The 21,258-nt window shown below is 47.8% G+C and overlaps 2 protein-coding genes across 2 annotated transcripts; both read right to left on the bottom strand.

Moving 5' to 3' along the window:
- Positions 1-630: 630 nt before the first annotated feature.
- LOC130888053 (beclin-2-like) lies at positions 631-3,375 on the bottom strand. The gene has a single exon (XM_057790881.1). It carries the CDS (start codon positions 3,336-3,338, stop codon positions 1,761-1,763), a length of 1,578 nt encoding a protein of 525 aa, XP_057646864.1. The 5' UTR covers positions 3,339-3,375; the 3' UTR covers positions 631-1,760.
- Positions 3,376-10,576: 7,201 nt separating this feature from the next.
- On the bottom strand, positions 10,577-20,632 carry Slc25a51 (solute carrier family 25 member 51). Its single transcript, XM_057790898.1, has 3 exons — positions 20,431-20,632; positions 16,649-16,760; positions 10,577-12,269 (listed from the first exon to the last, which is right to left on the bottom strand). Exons 2-3 carry the CDS (start codon positions 16,655-16,657, stop codon positions 11,334-11,336), a joined length of 945 nt encoding a protein of 314 aa, XP_057646881.1. The 5' UTR covers positions 16,658-16,760; positions 20,431-20,632; the 3' UTR covers positions 10,577-11,333.
- Positions 20,633-21,258: the final 626 nt, after the last annotated feature.

The following is a 21,258-nucleotide window of genomic DNA, read 5'->3' as shown; positions in this document are numbered from 1 at the left end:
CTTTCACTGACATACTGGGGCTACTTAAAACCAGGGTGTTTTAGCTGGGCATGGTGGCACATGCCTGTAGTACAACACTCGAGAGACTGAGGCAAGAAGATCACAAACTAGCCGGGCGGTGGTGGCGCACGCCTTTAATCCCAGCACTTGGGAGGCAGAGGCAGGTGGATCTCTGTGAGTTCGAGACCAGCCTAGTTCCAGGACAGACTCCAAAACCACAGAGAAACCCTGTCTCAAAAAACCAAAAAAAAAAAAAAAGAAGATCACAAACTTAAGGCCAGAGTAACATACTGAGATTAAAAAACAAAAAGGCAAATCAAGTAAGTTTTTAATTGGATAAGAAACTGGCATTCTAAATACATATTAGTTTCATAATAGTGCCGTAACAAACTCATGACCTTAACATAGTGAGATTAAAAACAACAAAAGGCAAATCAAATAAGTTTTTAATTGGATAAGAAATTGGCATTCTAAATAATATATATTAGTTTCCTATTAGTGCTGTAACAAACTCTCATGACCTTAGCGCTTTAAACTAGTACAAGGTCCAACATGGGTCCCTACACAAAAGTCAAGGCACGAGTGGGCTATGTTCCTTCTGACTCTGAGAACGTCTTAATTTCTCTAGGTTACTCTCTCTCCCCCTCTGCAAAACCAATGGCATATATGTTCTCATGCTTTCTGATACAGGTTTCCTTTTTATTTCAGAAAATGTAAACCTTTATTGAAATTGTCTTAGAGATGAAAGGGGAGGCTCAAGCATTACAAAACTCAAAACCTTCACACTCCGACATCTGACCTCATGACTGCCGCCCTCCAAAGGTTCATTCCACACAGTAGAGCCATCACAGTTTTCTCAGAAAGTTCAAACCAGCTTTTCTCCTCGCTACCCCGACTCCACTCATCTCTGGACAATTCCCTCCTCATCTCTATCATTTTTTTAATGCAAGAGTGATCTTATGTCTTTGGATTTTTTCCCCTATCATTTTGAATGCCTGGGTGAAGAGGAACCAGAGAAAAGATACAAGGAAAAAAGACCACAGTGCAGCAGTGACATCTGGGTCACTCTCAGCAAATAACACAGAACTGGTACTAGAGATAAACCAAGGGCCTCTGAGGCAATATTTTAAAACTCATTCCTGGTGGGTTCATGTAATCCTAGCACTCGGGACTAAGGAGGAGGAGTGTCGAGGATTTACGGTCCACCTGAGCTACTAAGAACTCTCAAAGACAAAACGATCTCTGGATCACAAACGTGTCACATCTTGAGTCGTGCCACCTTATTTCCCTAGTATTCTAGAAGATGAGTTCATTGTCCTAGCACCATGGAGTCCACTTGGAGCCAACACAACTCGCACACCAAGCCAATGCAAAAAACAAAAAAATTGGGGTTTGCTACTGATTGACTAGAGTTGCAAAACAAACTCGGGAGCTGAGCCTTAAGCCAGAACATTACAATGCTTTTATGCCTGAAAAATCATCTGTACCAAGTTACGGTTACATTTTTCTACCCATCAGGATTCGGGGATAGGGGACATTCCTAGGAACATTTATCTATGTGGTACACATATCTTGCTGTCATTAGTTGACTTACTCCAGTGTGCCAGGGTGGCTTGCCCCCCACTCATTCCAGAGTCTTAACTAGAAGCCAGGATATCACTTACCCACATGCATGTCTCTCTCTGCCAAGCAGGATGTCATTTACCCACGGAGGTCTTGGGAACTTAAACTTTATTTGACCCCTATTCAAAATGGAAGTTTTATTTAAAATGGCTCCAGTCTGGTTCCACCTTAAAACAGTACCTTGACGAAGCCCAAGCAAGAATCAACTTTAAGTTGGTAAGCATGAATTTAAGAGCCTTTGCCCACTCCTCATCTGAGTTCAGGTGGGTACTGATGGAGCAGCACTCGCCACTGCCCCTGGTATCCTCCAGCACCCCTCCCTTCACGTGGATCCTATAGGGCAGGAAGAGGCCTTCCTTCTCAGCCTCCTCCACAAACTGCTGCAGGCAGTCCAGGAAGGCCTTCATCCCACAATCAAACTTGTTATTGTGGAAGACTCTGTGGCTCCCATCTGAGAACAGCGGCAGCACCCCATCACCAGCCAAGGACTTAAGGTAGGAATGGTCCCCGCAGGGCACTAGTTGGTACCTCTGGAATTGCAGTCCAGCTAGCTTGGACAAACTGAAGAGCAGCAAGGCTGTCTGTCCCCAGGCGGCGTTAATCTCACTCCATCCCACCTGGATGCCAGGGAGGCGGCCCAGCCTTAAGTTGTTGATAATGCCCAGCGGCCCCTCATCCAAGATGGTAAACGTCATGTTGAAGATATCTGTCTTTCTCAGGCGCCACAGCTGCTTCTGGGCATACGCCAACCGGTTCTCCACACTGCTCAGCTCCTCTGTCAGCTCCAGCTGTTCCTTTGTCAAGGCAGCGTATTCCTTCAAATCCTCCTCCTCCTGTTGTTCGAGCTCCCTGCTCTCTGCCTGGGCTGCTCTGAGTTCGGCCTCAATTCTTGCATGCTGGCAGTCTACGTCCTGCAGCTCCTGAGTCAGCCTTGCTTCTTCCTGCTCCAGACTCTGCAGCTCAGCCCGGAGCTCCGCATGCAAGGCCTCCCTCTCTTCCTCACTCACCAGCGACTCTCTCTTCACGAAACGTCTGTACTTCTCGGTGTCAGCTTCAGCTAGAGTGAGCTGGGCATCCAGTTCCCTCAAAAGATTGTCCGTACAGTCCTCACAGAGCGGGTGGTCCACATCTTTTTGGTCGGAGAGGTTTTCAGAGTTCTCTAAGACAACATTTTGGATAGTGTTCAAAGTTTTCTGGGCAGTCAACTCACCAAGCAGAGAGAAGGTGGAGCAGGCACTTTCTTGGGACGACTCGCCACAGTCAGGAAGGGGGCTGCTGGAGGTCCTGGCCCTTGGGGAGGGGCTGCCATGCTGCTGGGCTTCCAAGGGCCCTTCCTGCATTGCAAAAGTTTTCTGGGCAGTCAACTCACCAAGCAGAGAGAAGGTGGAGCAGGCACTTTCTTGGGACGACTCGCCACAGTCAGGAAGGGGGCTGCTGGAGGTCCTGGCCCTTGGGGAGGGGCTGCCATGCTGCTGGGCTTCCAAGGGCCCTTCCTGCATTGCAAAAGTTTTCTGGGCAGTCAACTCACCAAGCAGAGAGAAGGTGGAGCAGGCACTTTCTTGGGACGACTCGCCACAGTCAGGAAGGGGGCTGCTGGAGGTCCTGGCCCTTGGGGAGGGGCTGCCATGCTGCTGGGCTTCCAAGGGCCCTTCCTGCACTGCACGGAGCTTCAGGGGCTGGTTGCAGCGCTGGCACCGGAAGAAGGTGGAAGACATTCTGAAGGTGCGCGCCCCCACTGGAGTCTAGGTTTCCTTCCAGCCCGGGGAGTCTTTGGCGAGGTCTCTCTCACGCTTCCCTTTTATACCTTAACAATTCTCTCCTGGGAATTCCCACCTGTAGCTCCTCACAGGCCAGCGAGTCTCTCTAACACAGGTTTTGATAATCATGACCAGCATGTGTGGGGTTTTTAATCTTGTTTTCTTTCCAGAAAGTGTTTCTCTGTGCAACCCTGGCTGTCCTGAACTTCATTTATAGACCAGGCCGGCCTTGAGCTCACAGAGATCCGCCTGCCTCTGCCTCCCGAGCGCTGGGATTAAGGGTGTGCGCCACCACCGCCCGGCAGGGATCTGAGTTTCATCTCCAGCATATAAAAATCCTATGTGTTGGTCAGTGTGTGTGAATCCCAGAGCTGGGAGACAGAAACAGACCCCTGGGGTTCACTGGCCATTGGGACTAGCCTAAGCATGGAACTGCCAGGTCCCTGTCTTAAAAAATAAGGTGTATAGCCGGGCGGTGGTGGCACACGCCTTTAATCCCAGCACTCAGGAGGCAGAGGCAGGCGGATCTCTGTGAGTTCGAGACCAGCCTGGTCTACAAGAGCTAGTTCCAGGACAGGCTCCAAAACCACAGAGAAATCCTGTCTCGAAAAACCAAAAAAAAAAAAAAAAAAAAAAAAAAAAAAAAAAAAAAAAAAAAAAAAAAGGTGTATGACCTGAGAGCTAATACCTGAGATTGCCTTCTGGCTCCCACAAGTGTGCATATGAACACATGCGCATGCGCGCACACACCACACGGGATTTTTAGTTTTTGTTTCAGATGAGCTCCCCATGTAGTCCAGGCTGGCTTCAAACTTTTAACCCTTCTGCCGCAGCCCCCTGAGAACTGGAATCACAACTGTGTACCACTACACCTAGTTCCAATCAAGCTGCCTTCCTGCCTCCCCAGTCCCAGCAGCACTTAGCCCTGTGGTAGTTTGGGTCTGCAGTGTTCCCTAACCCAGGGCACATTTGCAAGGAGGTGGTAGAACCTTTAAACAACAGAAGTCTAATTGGGGGGCTGTTCATTTGGGCAGTGGTTTCCTGGCTGTCACCCCCAAACAGTGAAGTCAGCAGACCGTGAACTGGAGCCTCCAAAACTAAGCCAAAACAAAACTCCCACCTTTTAAGATCTAAGTATTTTATTACATTCATTTATGCCGTGGTGTGGGCATGGAGGTCTCTTCATGCTTCCTGACATTCAGCTCTGGGCACTGACCCTTAGACATCAGGCTTGGCATCAAGCACCTTTATCTGCTGAAGCATCTCATGGCACCTTCCCACTTTGATTTTGTTCAGTAATGGGAAGCTTGTGCAGGCCCCAAACAACTCTTCCTTGTTCGCAATCAGAAGTCTGTGCTAGAAGCTGCGTTCGCGTAATTCTCACTTCATGCTCGCTCCCAACCCATCCCCCACTGGGCAAGCCCGCTCCTTCTGAACAGTGATGTGGACAAGCTGCCTGCCCCCCCCCCCCCAGTCCCTCCTACAGCAGAGGGCTCTAACGCGTTGGAATCATCTGGTAGAGCTAAGCCACAGGTGTCAGTCCTCTGCTGATGTCTGCCTTGCCCACCAGTTGTCTGCCCAGTTTTCTGTTGCTGCTGCAGCTCTGGGTACCACAGTTTGAGAAACAAGACAAGTTAGGATTAAGGGTTTTGTTTGTTTGTTTTTATGGCTATTGGATGGATCACTATATAAAGTCAGTCCGAAAACAACTTTAGGGGGCTGGAGAGATGGCTCAGCGGTTAAGAGCATTGCCTGCTCTTTCAAAGGTTCTGAGTTAAATTCCCAGCAACCACATGGTGGCTCACAACCATCTGTAATGAAGTCTGGTGCCCTCTTCTGGCCTGCAGGCATACACACAGACAGAACATTGTATACATAATATATAAATAAATAAATATTTTTTTTAAAAAAAGAAAACAACTTTAAATCTTTCCTGTGTAAGTTTTTTGTTGTGTGTGAGAGACAATGCCATCGTATGTGTGTGTAGAGGTCAGAAGGTAACTCTCAGGGAATTGCATGTTTCTGGGGTGGTCAGGCCTGTTGAGAAAACAATTCTGCGGTTGACAGTGTGGATGAACAGCAGTGTGTCCTATCAGATCCACCATCCTCAGATGAACAGCAGTGTGTCCTATCAGGTCCCTCAAATGTCAGCAGCGCAGCGTTCCTTCCGCTGGAGCCAACGTCTCCCCATTTAACGTCTGAATTCCTGGGCAGTTACCCTGAGGTCAGCTTTCCAGGAGCAGACCTTTCTAAGTCAGGAGGAAAGCTGGCGCTAAGGCACTCTGGTAAGAGCTGTAAGTCGCTGCTCCTGCGTTGCCAGTGACAAGGAAAGAAAACAGCCAGGGATACGTAATTCAAAACATTGTGTAGGGCTTAAGTAGAGACTCTGCTTAGCAGCCTGGAGGCAAGTTGGACCCCCAGCCTTGGAAAACAAAATTATTTATTCATTCTTTATATTAAAAAAAAAACCCCTAGTTCCCTAGGAAACCATTTACATTATGAGTATGATCCACTGCTGTGTTTACATTACTGCTGTGTTAATGAAAACAGTTTTTATTAGGGTAAAATCAAGGATCCAAATCTCATTGTGAACAGAAGGCTTTTCAAACATTAAATACTAGGTAACGAGGGGGGAGGAATTAAATATAAAATATCAAGCTCTTTTATAAATACATTGATACATTCGTTGTGTTTATTCTTAAGGGGTTATCGCCTAACTTGTTCTTTGAGTGGGTTGTTTCTGTTTCTCGGAGACAGGAGTCACTATGTAGTCCTAGTTGGCTTGAACTGGTCACCAGTAGACTGGTCTTGAACATGTAGCCAGCTTCCAGCCTCTGCCCCCTAGACTGTTGGAATTACAGCCATGAACTACTACCCCAACTCAAAATCAATGTTGTTACATAACATTGAGGGGCTGGAGAGATGGCTGCTTTTCCAGAGGACCAGAATTCAATTCCCAACACTACAAGGTGCCTCACAACTGTCTATGATTCCAGTTCCATATGGGGTCTGACACCCTCTTCTGACCTTTGCAGGTACTGCATGCATACACAGCCAAGAGTCATACACAAAGTTCAAACCAAAACAAGTGGATTTAATTGAAGGCGTTCTTAGCATTTCTTAAAAATTACAGTTCCGGACGGCAAAACCATGAATCTTACCCCAGTGCTTTCTGGTCAGAAGTGGGCAGACCCTCACACTGTGACAGCTTTCAGAAAGAATAAATTGGCCAGGCGGTGGTGGCACATGCCGTTAATCCCAGCACTTGGGAGGCAGAGACAGAGGGATCTCTGTGAGTTTGAGACCAGCCTGGTCTACAGAGCAAGTTCTAGGACAGGCTCCAAAACTACAGAGAAACCCTGCCTAGAAAAACAAAACAAAACAACAACAGAATATTCTAATAACAAAAAAGCCCATCTTTGAAATGAGGGGCATGTGACAATGTCTGGGATGAGATTATGCTTCTTCTATGGGGTATGAACCTTAGTGGGTTCAAAGACCTGGGACACAGACCCTGTCCCCAAGCTCCTGGTCAGGGACATAACTCAAGCCCTACAGATTAAGCCAAGAGTGCAGCTCACAAGAGTGAGCTACACCATGTTCATTTCCTACTAAGAGCGCTGCGGAGTCAAGAGTGTGCCAAGGTGAAGCAGTTTATCTGACCGGTTTGCCAAGTCAGGGGTCAGCTGAGAGGAAAAATGACCGGCATTTCCCTGTGGTGTAGGACAGTGATTTTTACGTTTTACTAATTACATTTTTCTGCCCCCTGAATCCCTCACCGTCTGGGCTCTTCAGGGAGGTACAATCCTTCCTGCTGTGTAGCACTCCAAACATCCCCATCCTCAGGAGGCTGGGAGAGCTCCTTTTTTTCTTACACCCGAGCCTAGCAAACCAAAGCTTTCCAGCCCTATGGGAGGGAAGCTAACAAACGCCAGACATCCCACGGGGCAGGTGCTGCCTGCCAGCCTGGAAGAAGGGCCTGCCGCCATGTTTGCCTGTGATCCACTGACGAGCATGACTGTGGTTGGTTTCTCACAACGCCTCCCTCCTGGGTGGGGCGAGGGGGTGCACACAACTCAATGCAGCCTAGGAAACAGCACCCAATAAAAAGAGCTTTCTGTTTTCCTTCGGAATTTGTTGGGAAGCCAAAGTTCTGTGTTAAATGTGGACTCAATACTCAGAATGCTCGACCCTAAAGAGGCTGCTTTACAATACTGGGTAGCTACAGGACACGTTCCTAAACAAAAATCAGTTTAAAATGCTAGAATGGAGTCTCCCTCACCTACCTATCCTTTACAGGACTTCAGTTTTTTCCAGTCAGGGGGCAACTTAAAATTGGACGTGCCATTTGCTTCCTGGCTGATGTGACAAGACACTCACCTTCCAGTCCGCTACTGTGGTTAAAAGACCATCCAGTCACAAACACCAAACTGTATTCCAACTTCACAAAAGTTAACAGAAATATTTAACAGATTTACTCAAACTCACAACTCGAAAGAGCAACTGAAGCTTTGTCTAGCCATTTTTAATAAAGAATATGTGTGGACGGGCGTGGTGGCGCACGCCTTTAATCCCAGCACTTGGGAGGCAGAGGCAGGCGGATCTCTGTGAGTTCGAGACCAGCCTGGTCTACAAGAGCTAGTTCCAGGACAGGCTCCAAAACCACAGAGAAACCCTGTCTCGAAAAACAAAAAAAAAAAAAAAAAAAAAAAAAGAATATGTGTGGATCCATATGTATTTTGCCACTTTTATTTATTTTTTTTAAAATATTTATTTATTTATTATGTATACAATATTCTGTCTGTGTGTACGCCTGCAGGTCAGGAGAGGGCACCAGACCTCATTACAGATGGTTGTGAGCCACCATGTGGTTGCTGGGAATTGAACTCAGGACCTTTGGAAGAGCAAGCAGTGCTCTTAACCTCTGAGCCATGTCTCCAGCCCATGCCACTTTTAATATAAAAAGAAGATATGTAGACCCATATTACAAGAAATCTGTCCTGTTTCTTATAATATGTAGACCTACCTCCTCACCAACTTGGCAAGCAAGAGCATTATAACCTAGAAATCAGCCGTGGGTGGTGGCCACGCCTTTAATTCCAGCACTTGGGAGGCAGAGGCAAGTGGATCTCTGTGAGTTCGAGGCCAGCCTGGTCTACAAGAGCTAGTTCTAGGACAGCCAAGGCTACACAGAGAAAACAAACAAAAGAAACCACAACAAAACTAGCAATTTGTAAGTCTCAAGAGAGCATATTCAAGTTTTTGATATGCATTTATTTGTACATGAGAAAAAATACATTTAACATAAACCAAGTATGAGTGCCTTATGGCCAACAGTCTGCAGCCTCGCCTCTGACCGGACCCACTTGTCTCATCCCAACCAGTGTTCATTCGACGGCAGTCACACAAAGCCAGCCCTGCACCTTACAAGTCTGTAACTGAGCTCAGGAATTTCAGGCACCCAAATAAAACTATATATATGTACAACTCTGCTTTATTGCACAGGGTCACCACAGACAGCAAGTGATTACATGGATTCCACAGGACGGATGCTGATAGGCACGGACATCTGTCTCTAACCACAAATGGAGTAAGACGCGGATCTGCCACCATGCAAGGCTGTGTCGGCACCGGTGCAGTCCTGAAGGCTCACGGCACTCATGCTGTTTCTGACGGCATCAGGTGAGACGCGAGGGACACAAGGGTCCCGTGCTCACGAGCCACCTGGGCCACACGTGTAACAGAAGGGCCACTTTAAAGCTTTTTAGAGTTCTTTAATCAGGGCTGCTTGTGGAAAACACCACCATACTAATTAGAACCTATGAATTACATTCTGGTGTAAAAGCTCAGACAAAGTGGGCTACAAGTTATGAGCTTTCTGTCAAGCTGAAATTTACAGGAGACAAAGCCGTCTCTGTAACACACTGCAGTTTAGTCTTCGAGAGCTCTGAGCGACAAAACGCTTCAAGTTAAAAGTCACTGAAAGTTTAGTAATTGCTGTGAGACGCCACATGATTGAGCCAGCGAGAGCCAGAGCCAACCCTTCTAAGCTCATGTACGACACAGGAGTGCTTGACAACTTCCACCACCGGCACGGAGTGCGAAGGAAAACACCGCCACTGGCGGCCCGTGAAGTTCACGGCCGGGGACACATCCCTGACGAACGCACCGGCCCTGCGCGGCCATGCTGCACGTGCCAACACGGGGTCAGAGGTCACGGCGCCAAAGTTCACTGCCTTCACATCTTAACTGAAGCCAGGGCAGGACTCAGATTTATCTGGGTCAAATCGTGTCATCTGAGCCCTCACACCTACGTGATGGCTGCAGCGCACACAATCCTCCATTCAGTGTTGCCCCGCAGCCGCTGGCCTCCATTACCGCCACCCCAGTGCTCCTGCTCCCAGCCTTCCTAGCCGGGAGGATGTTTACCGTCTTTATCCAGCGTTAACGTTAGAGGGAACAGCTGTTCTGGATTACCTGCCCCAGAAACTGAGCAAACTCCAGCTGAGGGTCTGATGTCAGTTTGTAGGGGTAAGCGCTTGGATGCAATCAGCCAGAGCGAGGCCAAGCTGGCTTTAAAGATTTACAGACCAGAGAGGCCAGGGACGGCAGCTCATGCCTTTAATTAATCCTGGCACTCAGAAGGCAAAGCCAGGCGGGCCTCTGTAAGTTCAAGACCAGCCCGGACTACATGTTGAGACCCTGTCTCAAAAACAAAAATTAAAAAAAAAAAAACAAAAACGGGAGGCTGGAGTGTAGCTCAGTGGGTAAGCACTTGCCTAGGATGTGCAAGGTCCTAGGTTCAATCCCCAGCACCATGGAAAGAGACAAGCTGGCTCTCATGACAAATCCTGGGAAAGAAATGTAACTATTTAAGATCCATAAGTGACCTCTCCAGAACGGACGTGACTCAGCTGGACCGCGAGTCTTGTCACACCCTTTACCCAGAATACAACTGCGGATTCCTCAGCCTCCCTGCGCTCCAGGTGTTAGTGCAGTCGCTCGGACCACACCTCTCACGCTGCTCTAACGGCACAGGTAAGCCGGCTCCTAGAATGCCAGAACGCTGAGGAACTCTTTCCAGAGAAATAGAAGGAGAGCGAGCACTGGGCAAAACCGCCCTCTGCTCTCGCCTCACTCTGCAGCGCTGAGAAACCAAGGAAAAAAACTGGAATTGTATTAACAGACTCCCAAAATAAAACTTTATGGAAGTGTTTATTTTTAAAGTCTAGTACCAGAGAACAGGATATACGAACAAGACAGGTACTACTCACAAGGGACAATGTCCCCACTGGTCACCCTATCTTTTGGCAATGAATTCAGTAAAAAAGCACAAGAACATTCTAGAAGGGCTTAAAAGTCACATTCTGAATTAAACAAAATGTTCAAAGCTAAACAGTGAAATGGAAGCTTTCATTGACCGCAATCCCACCAAATCTAAATAAAAAGTGTGGCAAATGGCTATCTCAACAGCACTTAGTCTCAAAGCCAACAATTCATCATGGAACTAGACAGTTAAGATGCTCGCCCACCGTGCAATGCTGGGGTTTAGTGAAGACGACCCCTGAGGGCGGAGAAGCAATGAAGGAGGTGAGAGGTGGGCCTGAGAAGCCTTAGGACGGAGCATATGCGCTGGCTGCCGATGCCACTGTTTCCACACCGAAGGCCTAGCAACACTTGCTTCCGGGAGGAAAAGGAATCTGGCTGACAGCTGCCCTGAAAAGGTCATCAGACACACGGCTAGTTACCAGGTAACAACCTAAAGCTCTTGAGTAATGATCAAACCCTGACATCTGCCCACTGAAACCTTTTATGTTTTTGTCAATGCTTTGTCCGTAACTTATTATGGCCTGGACTTACGCCAACCAGTATTTAAGCCAATTAGGAACAAAGACAAATCGCACTCTCTTTAGGTCTAGTTGGTGGAGAATAACATTTCCTGCAGTGACCATATCATACAATCTTTAACAAAAACTCGTAGGTGGCATTGATTATCCCCCAGGAGACGAGAGAGCGATGGTAATTCAGATGGGCGCCTCTGAAGAGACCGGTCAGCTTCCTGTCCCGCTCGAGCCAGATTGTCTTGAAAACCATGGGGAAAGACTGGAACGGCCCGCCAATCTGAGACTGGATCCGAGCCTTCACAACATTAATCGGGAAGCTCAAGAAGCCCAGCATGGCACCCAGCACACCTCCACAGATAAAGTCGTTGACCAAATGCGCACTATTCGTGGTGGCGGTAGGCAGATGCTCCTTAATGGGCCCTCGAAGGCCAAAAAAAAGGATATTGCTGAATCCATTTCGGAAAAGGATAGGCACAAAGCCTCGGTAATACTCTGCAATTCCGTGGCATCTCAGGGCCCGGAAGGCCTGGTAAGTGTTTGTGAACTTATCGTGATGCTTGTGGTCCTGAAGCAAAGTCTGAACCCTTTCGAATGGAGTGAGAATGGCTTCTGTTGTCCCGGCAAGCAGCGCTGCCACACTTCTGGTGGCAAACTCGGGAGCACCGCTCACGTGCTTGCGGAGCAGGCGTGACAGGTCCTCGTAGAGACCAAACATAAGCGCCAGTGTGGCTGTCTTCTGCATCAGTGGGGGGAGGATCCCACGATACAAGTTTCGAAACCCGTCCCTCCTCAGCTGGAGTATCGCATCCCGGGTTTTGATGCCGTACAGCTGCTGCCGAAAGAGGATCTTCTGAACAGGGTACGTGATGGCCACGTTGTTGAACGCTGCGCAGCAGCCACAGAAGTAATGCTTTATCTCACCCACGTCTGCAATGTGAGGGGACAGATCCTGGTTTGAAGAGGTCAACATTGGGGGCCTCTTATCATGCGCTTCTGAGTCCATCATGGTGCTTACGGTCTTTCTTCTCTGGGGAAACGTTTTAACCTATAATCAATGATGAAGGTGTTACCAAGAGTGAGACACACAAGCTCGCCCCAATCCCTTCTCCATTTTCCAGACTCGATGTCTTCCCTTTAAAACCGGACTATTACTACTGAAAAAATTACTTTTGCTAATTGTATACACTGATGAGGTTCAGTCGGCGTGCTGCTCCTACACATGCACACAGCACAGCACATCAGTCGTTTTCTGTGGGTGCTGCTGCTGCTGCTGCTGTAGTTTTGAGAAAGTCTTGCTATATACATAGCCCAGACCAGCCTTCAACTCACAATCTTGAGTACTGGAATTAAAGCCCATGCTAGCATGCCTAGCTTTAGATCACTGATGTTTAGAAGAGTACTAGGGGAGTCCTGGGGCGAGACCGGCTGTACTGCAATCACTTCCACCCAAGCAGCCCTTACAGCAGACTGAATGAAGAAAGACAGAAGACTCCATCGACCTCTTAGCCAGACAGGAAGGCTGTACGGAAAATTATAAAGCACCTTTGCCTCATGGAAATGAAGAGGGCACAGAATGCAACAGTCATTTTTCATAAAAATGTGATATTAGCAGGCCATAGGTTTATCATTGCTTTGTTAACAGTAATTACTATTTAAAATTTGTTTTAATCCCTAAAACCTTAAATCAATCCATATAAACAATAAAATTCGTTTTAATCCCTAAAACCTTAAATGTCAATCCATATAAGCAAAAGCTTTCTGAGGATCACAACAACTATTTAAAAAATTTAGAGAGTCCTGACACAAGGGGTGCCAAGACCACTGTGCAGTTTCTAAACACTGGCTGTTCCACCCCACGCTACAGCCCATCAGCCTACTGAAACAAACTCACACTTCTCCGGGGAGCTACGGGCTCATTTGTAACTCCAGCACTGGAGAACCAGGTAGGAGGAGAATTGGAAGTCAAAAGGTCAGCCTAGTTTCAGGCCAGCTAGGGCTTCTAGTGAGACCCTGTCTCAAAAAACAAAACAAACAACAGGACAAAGTTCTTCCAGGAGATACAGCAGCGAATCATGCCATTCTCTCTATTTGTTTAACATTTACTTCACACCTGTGAACTCTGGTCTCCTGCTAGGCACTGAATCCTCCAAGACAATAAAGCCATGGACTAGTCAGCGAGTCTGCCACACGAGAAGTCCATAACAATGTGTGTATCAATGCCAAGGATAACTAAGGACCCAAGGGAGGGAACAAGCTGCGTCTTTCGGGATGCCAAGGCTCACAGGAAAATGAGGTTAAAGTATGTACTAAGTTCTATTTCCATATATTTAGTTTTCAAGCTATAAAGTGATTTTTCTAGTTTTATATGAAAAAGGAAAAGAGCCCCAATGGTCCTCATTGTTCGAGACATAACTCGTACCTGGTAGGGCCAGAACACTTTGATGATGTCTACCTTCCACCCTTGCTACCACACATGGCATCACTTTGGAGAGCTGCCCCGGGGTCACAGTGGGTATGTCTGCAGTGAGATGGAGATCTGAAGATACATAGAGAGTTTGGCTCTCACAGAGAGGACGCCAAGTCCTAGCTGTATGTCTGTTTCCTTCCAGTCACCAAGCCCAAGTTCCCTCCAAAAACAAAAGACAGGGCCTAGGAGATGGTGCAGCAGAAAAGGTGCCTGCCACCAAGCCCGACGGCCTGAGTCTGACCCCTGGAATCTACATGGTGGAAGGAGAATGGATTCCCGCAAGTTGTTTTCAGACCTTCACATAAGGTGTGCTACCCCCACATGAGATAAATAGAAATGTAACTTAAAAACATTTAAAATAAAAACGGTCAACTAGCTGGCTCTAGCCAGGCCTGGCAGCTCCTTGTTATCCTAGCACTCAGAAAGCTGAAGCAAGAAAACTGCAGGCTTGGGGCCAGCTCGGGGACAAAACAGTAATTTGACTATACTTTACACTTTTAGTATTTTTTTTTAAAAGATTTTTTTAAATTTATTATGTATATAGGTTTCTTCCTTCATGTATCCTACAGTACAGAAGAGGACACCAGATCTTATTACAGATGGTTGTGAGCCACCATGTGGTTGCTGGGAATTGAACTCAGGACCTCTGGAAGAGCAGCCAGTGCTCTATTCCTCTGAGCCATCTCTCCAGCCACCCACTTTTAGTATTTTTAAATTTTCTTTTTGATGTGGGATTTCCCTCTGTATGCTATGATTATAAATGAATAAAGAACTGCTTTGAGTCTGTAACAGAGCAGGGCAGGGCAGGGCAGAGCAGGGCAGGGCAGGGCAATGCAGGGCAGGGCAGGGCAGGGCAGGGCAGAGCAGAGCAGGGCAGGGAGGACTGGACTGAATACTGGGAGAAAGAAAGGTGGAGTCAGAGAGACACCATATAGCCCATCCGGAGACAGACGCCGGAACTTTAGCTGGTAAGCCACAGCTACGTAGCCATATACAGATTAACAGAAATGGGTTAGATTAATATATAACAGTTAGCCAATAAGAAGCTTGAGCTAATGGGCCAAGCAGTGATTTAATTAATACAGTTTGTGTGTGATTATTTCAGGGCTAAGCTAGCCAGGCAGCCAGGAACCAAAAAGCAACCCTTCATACTACATCTTCTTCTCTCTCCCTGTCTCTCTGTCTGTCTGTCTCTCTAAGACAGGGTTTCTCTGTAGTTTTGGAGCCTATCCTGGAACTAGCTCTTGTAAACCAGGCTGGCCTGGAACTCACAGAGATCTGCCTGCTTCAGTCTCCTGAATGCTGGGATTAAAGGCGTGCGCCACCACCACCTGGCTTTTTTTATCTTTGTTTTCTAAGACAAGGTTTCACCGTGTAGACCGGGCTGTCCTGGAACTCAGTCTACAGATAAGGCTGGCTTTGGACCCAGAGTCCATCTTCTGCCTCCTGAGATGTTTCGCCATGCCCCACTGTGTCATTTACCTATGTACAAGCGTATGCAGTTGATACACTTGCTGGCAGGTGCCTGGAAGGCCAGCAGAGTGTGTTGGATCATCCCCTGGAACTGGAGTCAGAGGTCATTGTGAACCCCCAACATGGGAACTGCAGGCTGCTCTTGAAAGGGTGGCAAGTACTCTTAACCAAGGAGCCACCTCTCAAAGGACCTTATATTTATAAATAGATTACTTCTCTTATATAAGAGACCACATTTAACAAATCAGCAGCAAAATAGTAAATAATCCAATTTAAAAGTGAGCTAAGGACTTGAGACAAAGGAATCCACTGAAACAAACAAACACAAACCATTAAAGAGAAAGCAGAAGGCAGAGTCCAAGCAAAGCTGTAGTCTGTGACAGAACACAGCACACGCAGGGAATTACTAGGAGTTCCTGCCTCAACAGGGACCTGCGATCCACCACCTTCTCCTGCACTTCCTACAACTGGAACTTACCTTGAACTTTGGTCAAATGCTATTAGGTAGCTATGAAATGGGCACAGAGATACTGGAATCAGAGCCTTAGACCCTACTAGTTGTCTGGATCAAAATCCCAGTTCTACCATACATGTACCTGTGAACTTTGGCAAGTCATGGTTGCCTTGTTCATGAGACACAGAAGTTCCCTACCTCAGAGACTGGCTCAACTCATTGAGTTACTACATGGAGAGCACCCTTAAGTGGTCTGGAGTACAGAAGGTGCTCAACAAGGCTGAACTATGTTACTGTTCTTTTTTGAAGTATTTATTTGATGTAAAGATGTTCCTCAGGTTGTATCCTCATAAATCCCTTATGAGATAAAAATAGGTCAGAAACGCATTTATCTATTTTTGGTGGTGGGGATTAAACCCAGGGCTTCATGCATTCCATTCACATGGTCAACCACTGGGCTTTACCCCCAGTCCCTGAAGAGAGTTAGAACACCTAACCTAGCGAACACCGTATTTTAGCAAGGGAGTACTGGCTGTTGCTGCTGTGGCTCACTGCTCCTGCCGTCAGCAAAGGAGCACACGCCACTCAGATCACTAGCCAGTGAAAATCATTTAATGTGCAGTTCCTATTAAACACGTATCAAAAAGTCAAAAGAGCCAAAGTGGGGCTGATACTGCAGCTCAGCCCTGCACAGAAGAGAAAGTCAAAGCACTGTAAGCAGCTGCTGCCAGTCAAAGGCTGTGCCCCCAGCCTCAGCAAATGGAGATGACCCTCCTGGCTATGGCCAAATATCCTTTAGCTAAACAGCATTTGCCAAGATCTTTTGTTTTGGTTTTCAGTGGGGCTGACCTCCCAACTTCCACTTGTTAGTATTCTGCTTTCCACTTCCCACAACTGTTCCCCAGAGACCCCAGTTTCTGATTTGTACATCAAGTTCCAGAAGCTGTTCCACTGGCTTTCTAAGAGCAAATCTGTGGTCTTTCATCACATTGTGGGACAATTTGGTACTTCAGAGTTTATAAGAACTCACCTGTGACATCGACCGAGCCTGGCACTGATGACGACAGCTTTCTGGTAACCTTCCCAATGTCCTCCATTGTTAACCTTCTCTCTTCTGGAGTCAATATTGACAGCTGCATTTCCTTAAAAGAAAAAAAAATCTGGTTTAATTTCTATACTCATGTCTAACTGTAGTTGTTCCCCTCTCCTTGAGTACAGTAACCAGTTGTTAATGTCCCTATACCCAACCAAGAACCAACTCTTCATTGCCTGCAACACTCTTGCCCACCTCCCCAGTCCCACAACAAAAATTTGGAGATCTGATGTGATTCCAAACCTCTACAGAATGAGACAATATTACTTCCCTTTCATTTTTAAACTATGTGCGTGTGCATGTGTGTGTCTGCGAGGGTCTATGCACGAGTGCAGGTACCTGGAGAGGTATCAGGCCCTCCTGGTAGTCAGGGTTCTATGGGCTGAGCCACCTGATGTGGGCGCTAGGAATCCAAGTCAGGCACAGGCTCTCGACGAGCAGTATATGCTCTTAACCTGAGGTACCGTCAGTCCCTTTCATTTTTAATGTACAGAGCTTTGTAACTTAATATGGTGGATTTAAAAGAATGTCCCATAGGCACTTGAAAGGTCTGACAAATACTGAGCCTGGTAACGGTTAGTTGTATGATCTTCACCATCCGTGCCTTTTACGGTTCCAGTTGATAGACACGAGGTAAAAACTTTTGTTAGTGTGAGACCAGGTCTTGCTTTATAGCCTGGTTCACCCTAGTTATAAACTCGTAATCCTCCTGCCTCAGCCTCTAACTACTGTAATTATAGGTACTACCACAACTGTCTAAAAACTAGCTTTTGTTTTGAGACAGGATCTCCCTAAGTAGTTCTGGCTATACTGGAACTCTCTATGTAGACCAGACTGGCCTCAAACTCACACAGATCTGCCTGCCTCAGCCTCCCAAGTGCTGAGAGAGAGGTGTGTGCCACCACACCTGACTGAAAACTCTTAGTAGTACTATACTTGATAATATAAGACTAGCTAATGTTTGCCAATCTTAGACTATACAAGATTTTAAAGCTTAAAACCTGGCACAGAAATGCCTGATATGTCTTGTAAATTTTTAGCCCCAAGCGTGGTTGCCCAAGCTTTAATCTCAACTCTCAGTGTTCAGAGGCAGAGCCTAGTCCACATATCAAGCTCTAGGAAAGCCAGGACTACACAGAGACCCTGTCTCAAAACAAACAAACAAACAAACAAAACCCTCAAATCAACAAAATTTACACAATCACATAAGATCCTAACAACTTATAAATTCAAAGACTATTTCGGTTTTACTCCCTGAACACTTTATTTACAGGGTCTCACTATCTAGCCAAGGCTGGCCTGCCTAGAGTTCAGTATGTAGCAGAGGGTGGCCAGCATTTGCCACCACGAACAGCTAACAATATAGACTTTAAGTTCTAAAGCCGGCACCAACTAGCTGTTCACACCTATGGTCCTGAACAAACTCAATTTATCGGTGCACTTCAACAATAAAAACTTTGTTCGTGTCTGGAGATGTTCGGCAAGAATGCTTACCTACTGTGTGTTCAATCCTCTCAACACCACAAAACAAAGGCCACATTTACTTTTTGTTCTTATAGAACTGGTCCTTTTGTTGCTTAACAAAATTCTGTATATTAAAATTGCTCCATTTGGCCTGGTGTGATGCACACCTTTAATCCCAGCACTTGGGAGGCAGAGGCAGGCCATCTCTGAGTTCAAGGCCAGCCTGGACTACAAATCAAGTTCCTGGACAGCTAGGCTACGCAGAGGAAACCCTGTCACAGAACCACCCCTCCCCCTCAAAAGTTGCTTCGTTCAGTTTTTATGGCCGTAATAATGGGGCTCATTAGTGAGCAAACAGAAAACAGCCTAGGCAGTCAGTTACTTATGGACCTCTTTTCAAACTATCATAAGGAATATTGTTGAACATTTATATTATTAAATATTAAAAGTTCTATACAGAAAAAAGTAATTTTTGTTTATTTTTTGAGTGCTAGGATTAAAGGGGAGCACTACCATGCCTGGCAAGAAGTAATGTTTTGAAAACGTCCCAGACTTCAGATTGACTTCCTGTAAACGGCACCCCACCCATGAGAGTGGAGGGTGGTGTGACTAGTTGCGAGTCCAGCCTTTAACGGTCTCTGCAGTGCCTTAAGGCAGCAACATTAGGAAAGACAATAGCAGCGTCCTGTTAGGAGTTGAGAAAAAGGGGAGCAGGCTCATCAGGCAAAGGAGCTTGCTGCCAAGCCTGGTGACCGGAGTTCAATCCCAGTAACTCACAATGGAACAAAGACTGACTCTGGAGAGTCCTCTGAGCTCCACCAGGGCACAGCGGCACATCAGAGCCGCTCCCCTCCCCAAATGTTTCTTCAAAAATTTAAAACATGCCGGGCGGTGGTGGCGCACGCCTTTAATCCCAGCACTTGGGAGGCAGAGGCAGGTGGATCTCTGTGAGTTCGAGACCAGCCTGGTCTACAGAGCTAGTTCCAGGACAGGCTCCAAAACCACAGAGAAACCCTGTCTCGAAAAACCAAAAAAAAAAAAAAAAAATTTAAAACATGCCATGTTTGATTACTATATTCTGAACATGACCAAACCCTGCTAAACTGGTTTCTGCTTAACTCTGTAGAAATGACAATCCTTTGCAATTTACTACAAAATCTATTTACTGTAACTGCCCTGTCTGCTGCATGAGGCACCACCAGGTAAGGGAGCAAAGCCAACTTTCACCCAAGGGTCAAACTTTGTGCTGTAAGAAACAGCGCAAGTTCTAAATCCCCAAAGTAACTTGCAGCCCACAGGGATGTGCAAAACTGAGAAGTGACCTTAGGACAAAGGTCTTGGTCCAAACACAGGGCAGAGGGTGACTATAATTCTCAAAGGATGTGAACTTCCACTAGTCAGCAGGTCTGAGTCAGCGTTCAAAAACAAGGTTAGGAGGGTCAAGAACGAGCTACAGCAGGATTTTGCCACTGCAAACACAAAGCAACATCTTTGACGGAAATCCACCATCTCAGCGTCCTTCTATCTGACAAAGGAGTCTCGAGTCAATTCTTGTCAGATGTGTCACAAGAATTCACACAAGGGGCGACTCTGGTCTGCTGCTCGTGTGCCCTGCATCCGATTCTAGGAATTTTCAAAGCAAAGGCCCGGAGGTTCATTTGGGCATGCCTGTTCAACAGACTACAGGAAAAAAACAAACAGCAGAAGGTGGGCACTAGGACCAGCTGAGCAGCCTGTAGGGGCCAAAGCAAAGGTTAGGCTAAAAGGCGTAAATATGGCTGAGGCCCTGACACCCTCTACCTAAACTTGACACTAACAATCCAGACAGAATGGAACAATTGACGCCCGCCCACCGCCCCGCTCAGTTCCACTGTTTACGGCCCGCCGCTGCAACATGGTTGTCTGGGAACGAGCATTCTCCAGGCTTCCATCTGCGCACTCCGTGAGGACCGGAAGGCGCTGGGCGGGATCGCCAGCACCACGGGGAACCACGGGTCGCCGCGATCTCGCGGGGGGCGCAGACAAAGGCCGATTCCCTCCGGGGCCTGCGGCTCCCCGCCCCAGGTTGCGGGCGCCTCCCGGCCCAAGCGCGCCGCGCGCAGCACGACAGGGCCCTGGGACGGAGCCGCCGGATCCCCGGGCGCGGTGCGCGAGCAGGCCGTGGGAGCTCGTTCAGGCCCGCTTCAAGCCTCCCGCCTGTCTCTCCAGAAGCCGGGGCACACGGGCCGCCGCTCCCCACCCCACCCGGGACTCACCCACGGCCGCGGGCACTCGCCCGCAGGACGGCCGGCGGCGAGCGAGCGAGCCCGCGCCCGCGCAGGCGCAGACCAGGCCCGACCCCAGGCAGGGGTGGGGAGCAGCGTCGTCGGACCACGTGATCAGGACCCCGCCTTGCTCCGAGGTTGGCGGCCGCTGGGGCTGCCCAGTGCTGCCTCGGGCCCGATAGCAACTCTGTGATTCCTGTCACCAGGTTGTGGGGTGCCGCCAGTCCCCTCACTGTGATCCGAGGCTGTACGGTGGCCTCGCTGTGCCATAAACAGTCAGCGCGTCCTCTAGCGTGGGGCCTGTCGAGTTCCTGGAGACCCAAGGATGTAGATAGCGCGTGCGTGTTCTCAAGGCTTGGTGGAGAGCTCTTTGTCACCGCACTCCACAGGACACCTGTGTCTGCCTGAGGTCATACACAGCCGCTTTTTCCTTAGAAGCTCACAGTTTGTGGGGTCTTGGAAAGCGCACGATGCCACGCGTTAATGGAGACCCAGGTCGGAATTCTAGCCCTGGAACTTCTTGAGTGTCTTTGGGCAAGTTACTCGTCTCCTCCGTGAATGTGTTCCTCGCTGTTGTGACATTCGTGCAAAGGTTCTGATTTGTACAGGGCCGATGGCGACAAATGTGAGAATTTGACCGAAGAGAAGAGGTCACCCTGCTTGGGGGAGGCTCTTTGGCAGACTCGTGGATGCGTGACGTGCCGGCCACATAAGATTGGGGTAATTACACCGTTAAGGATCGTCTCTAGGCCGACGTCCCCAGCCTGCCCAGTGTTTACTTGTTCGGAAGATGTGGAAGACCACACCTCCCTTCGGAAA

The sequence above is a fragment of the Chionomys nivalis genome, chromosome 16 (genome assembly GCF_950005125.1).
Source record: "Chionomys nivalis chromosome 16, mChiNiv1.1, whole genome shotgun sequence".
NCBI classification, from domain to species: Eukaryota; Metazoa; Chordata; class Mammalia; order Rodentia; family Cricetidae; genus Chionomys; species Chionomys nivalis.
This window is presented reverse-complemented; position numbering and strand designations above follow the sequence as displayed.

What these genes read in the sequence shown, in the direction of transcription:
- LOC130888053 (XM_057790881.1), bottom strand. Translation starts at nt 3,338, where the DNA reads ATGTCTTCCACCTTCTTCCGGTGCCAGCGCTGCAACCAGCCCCTGAAG.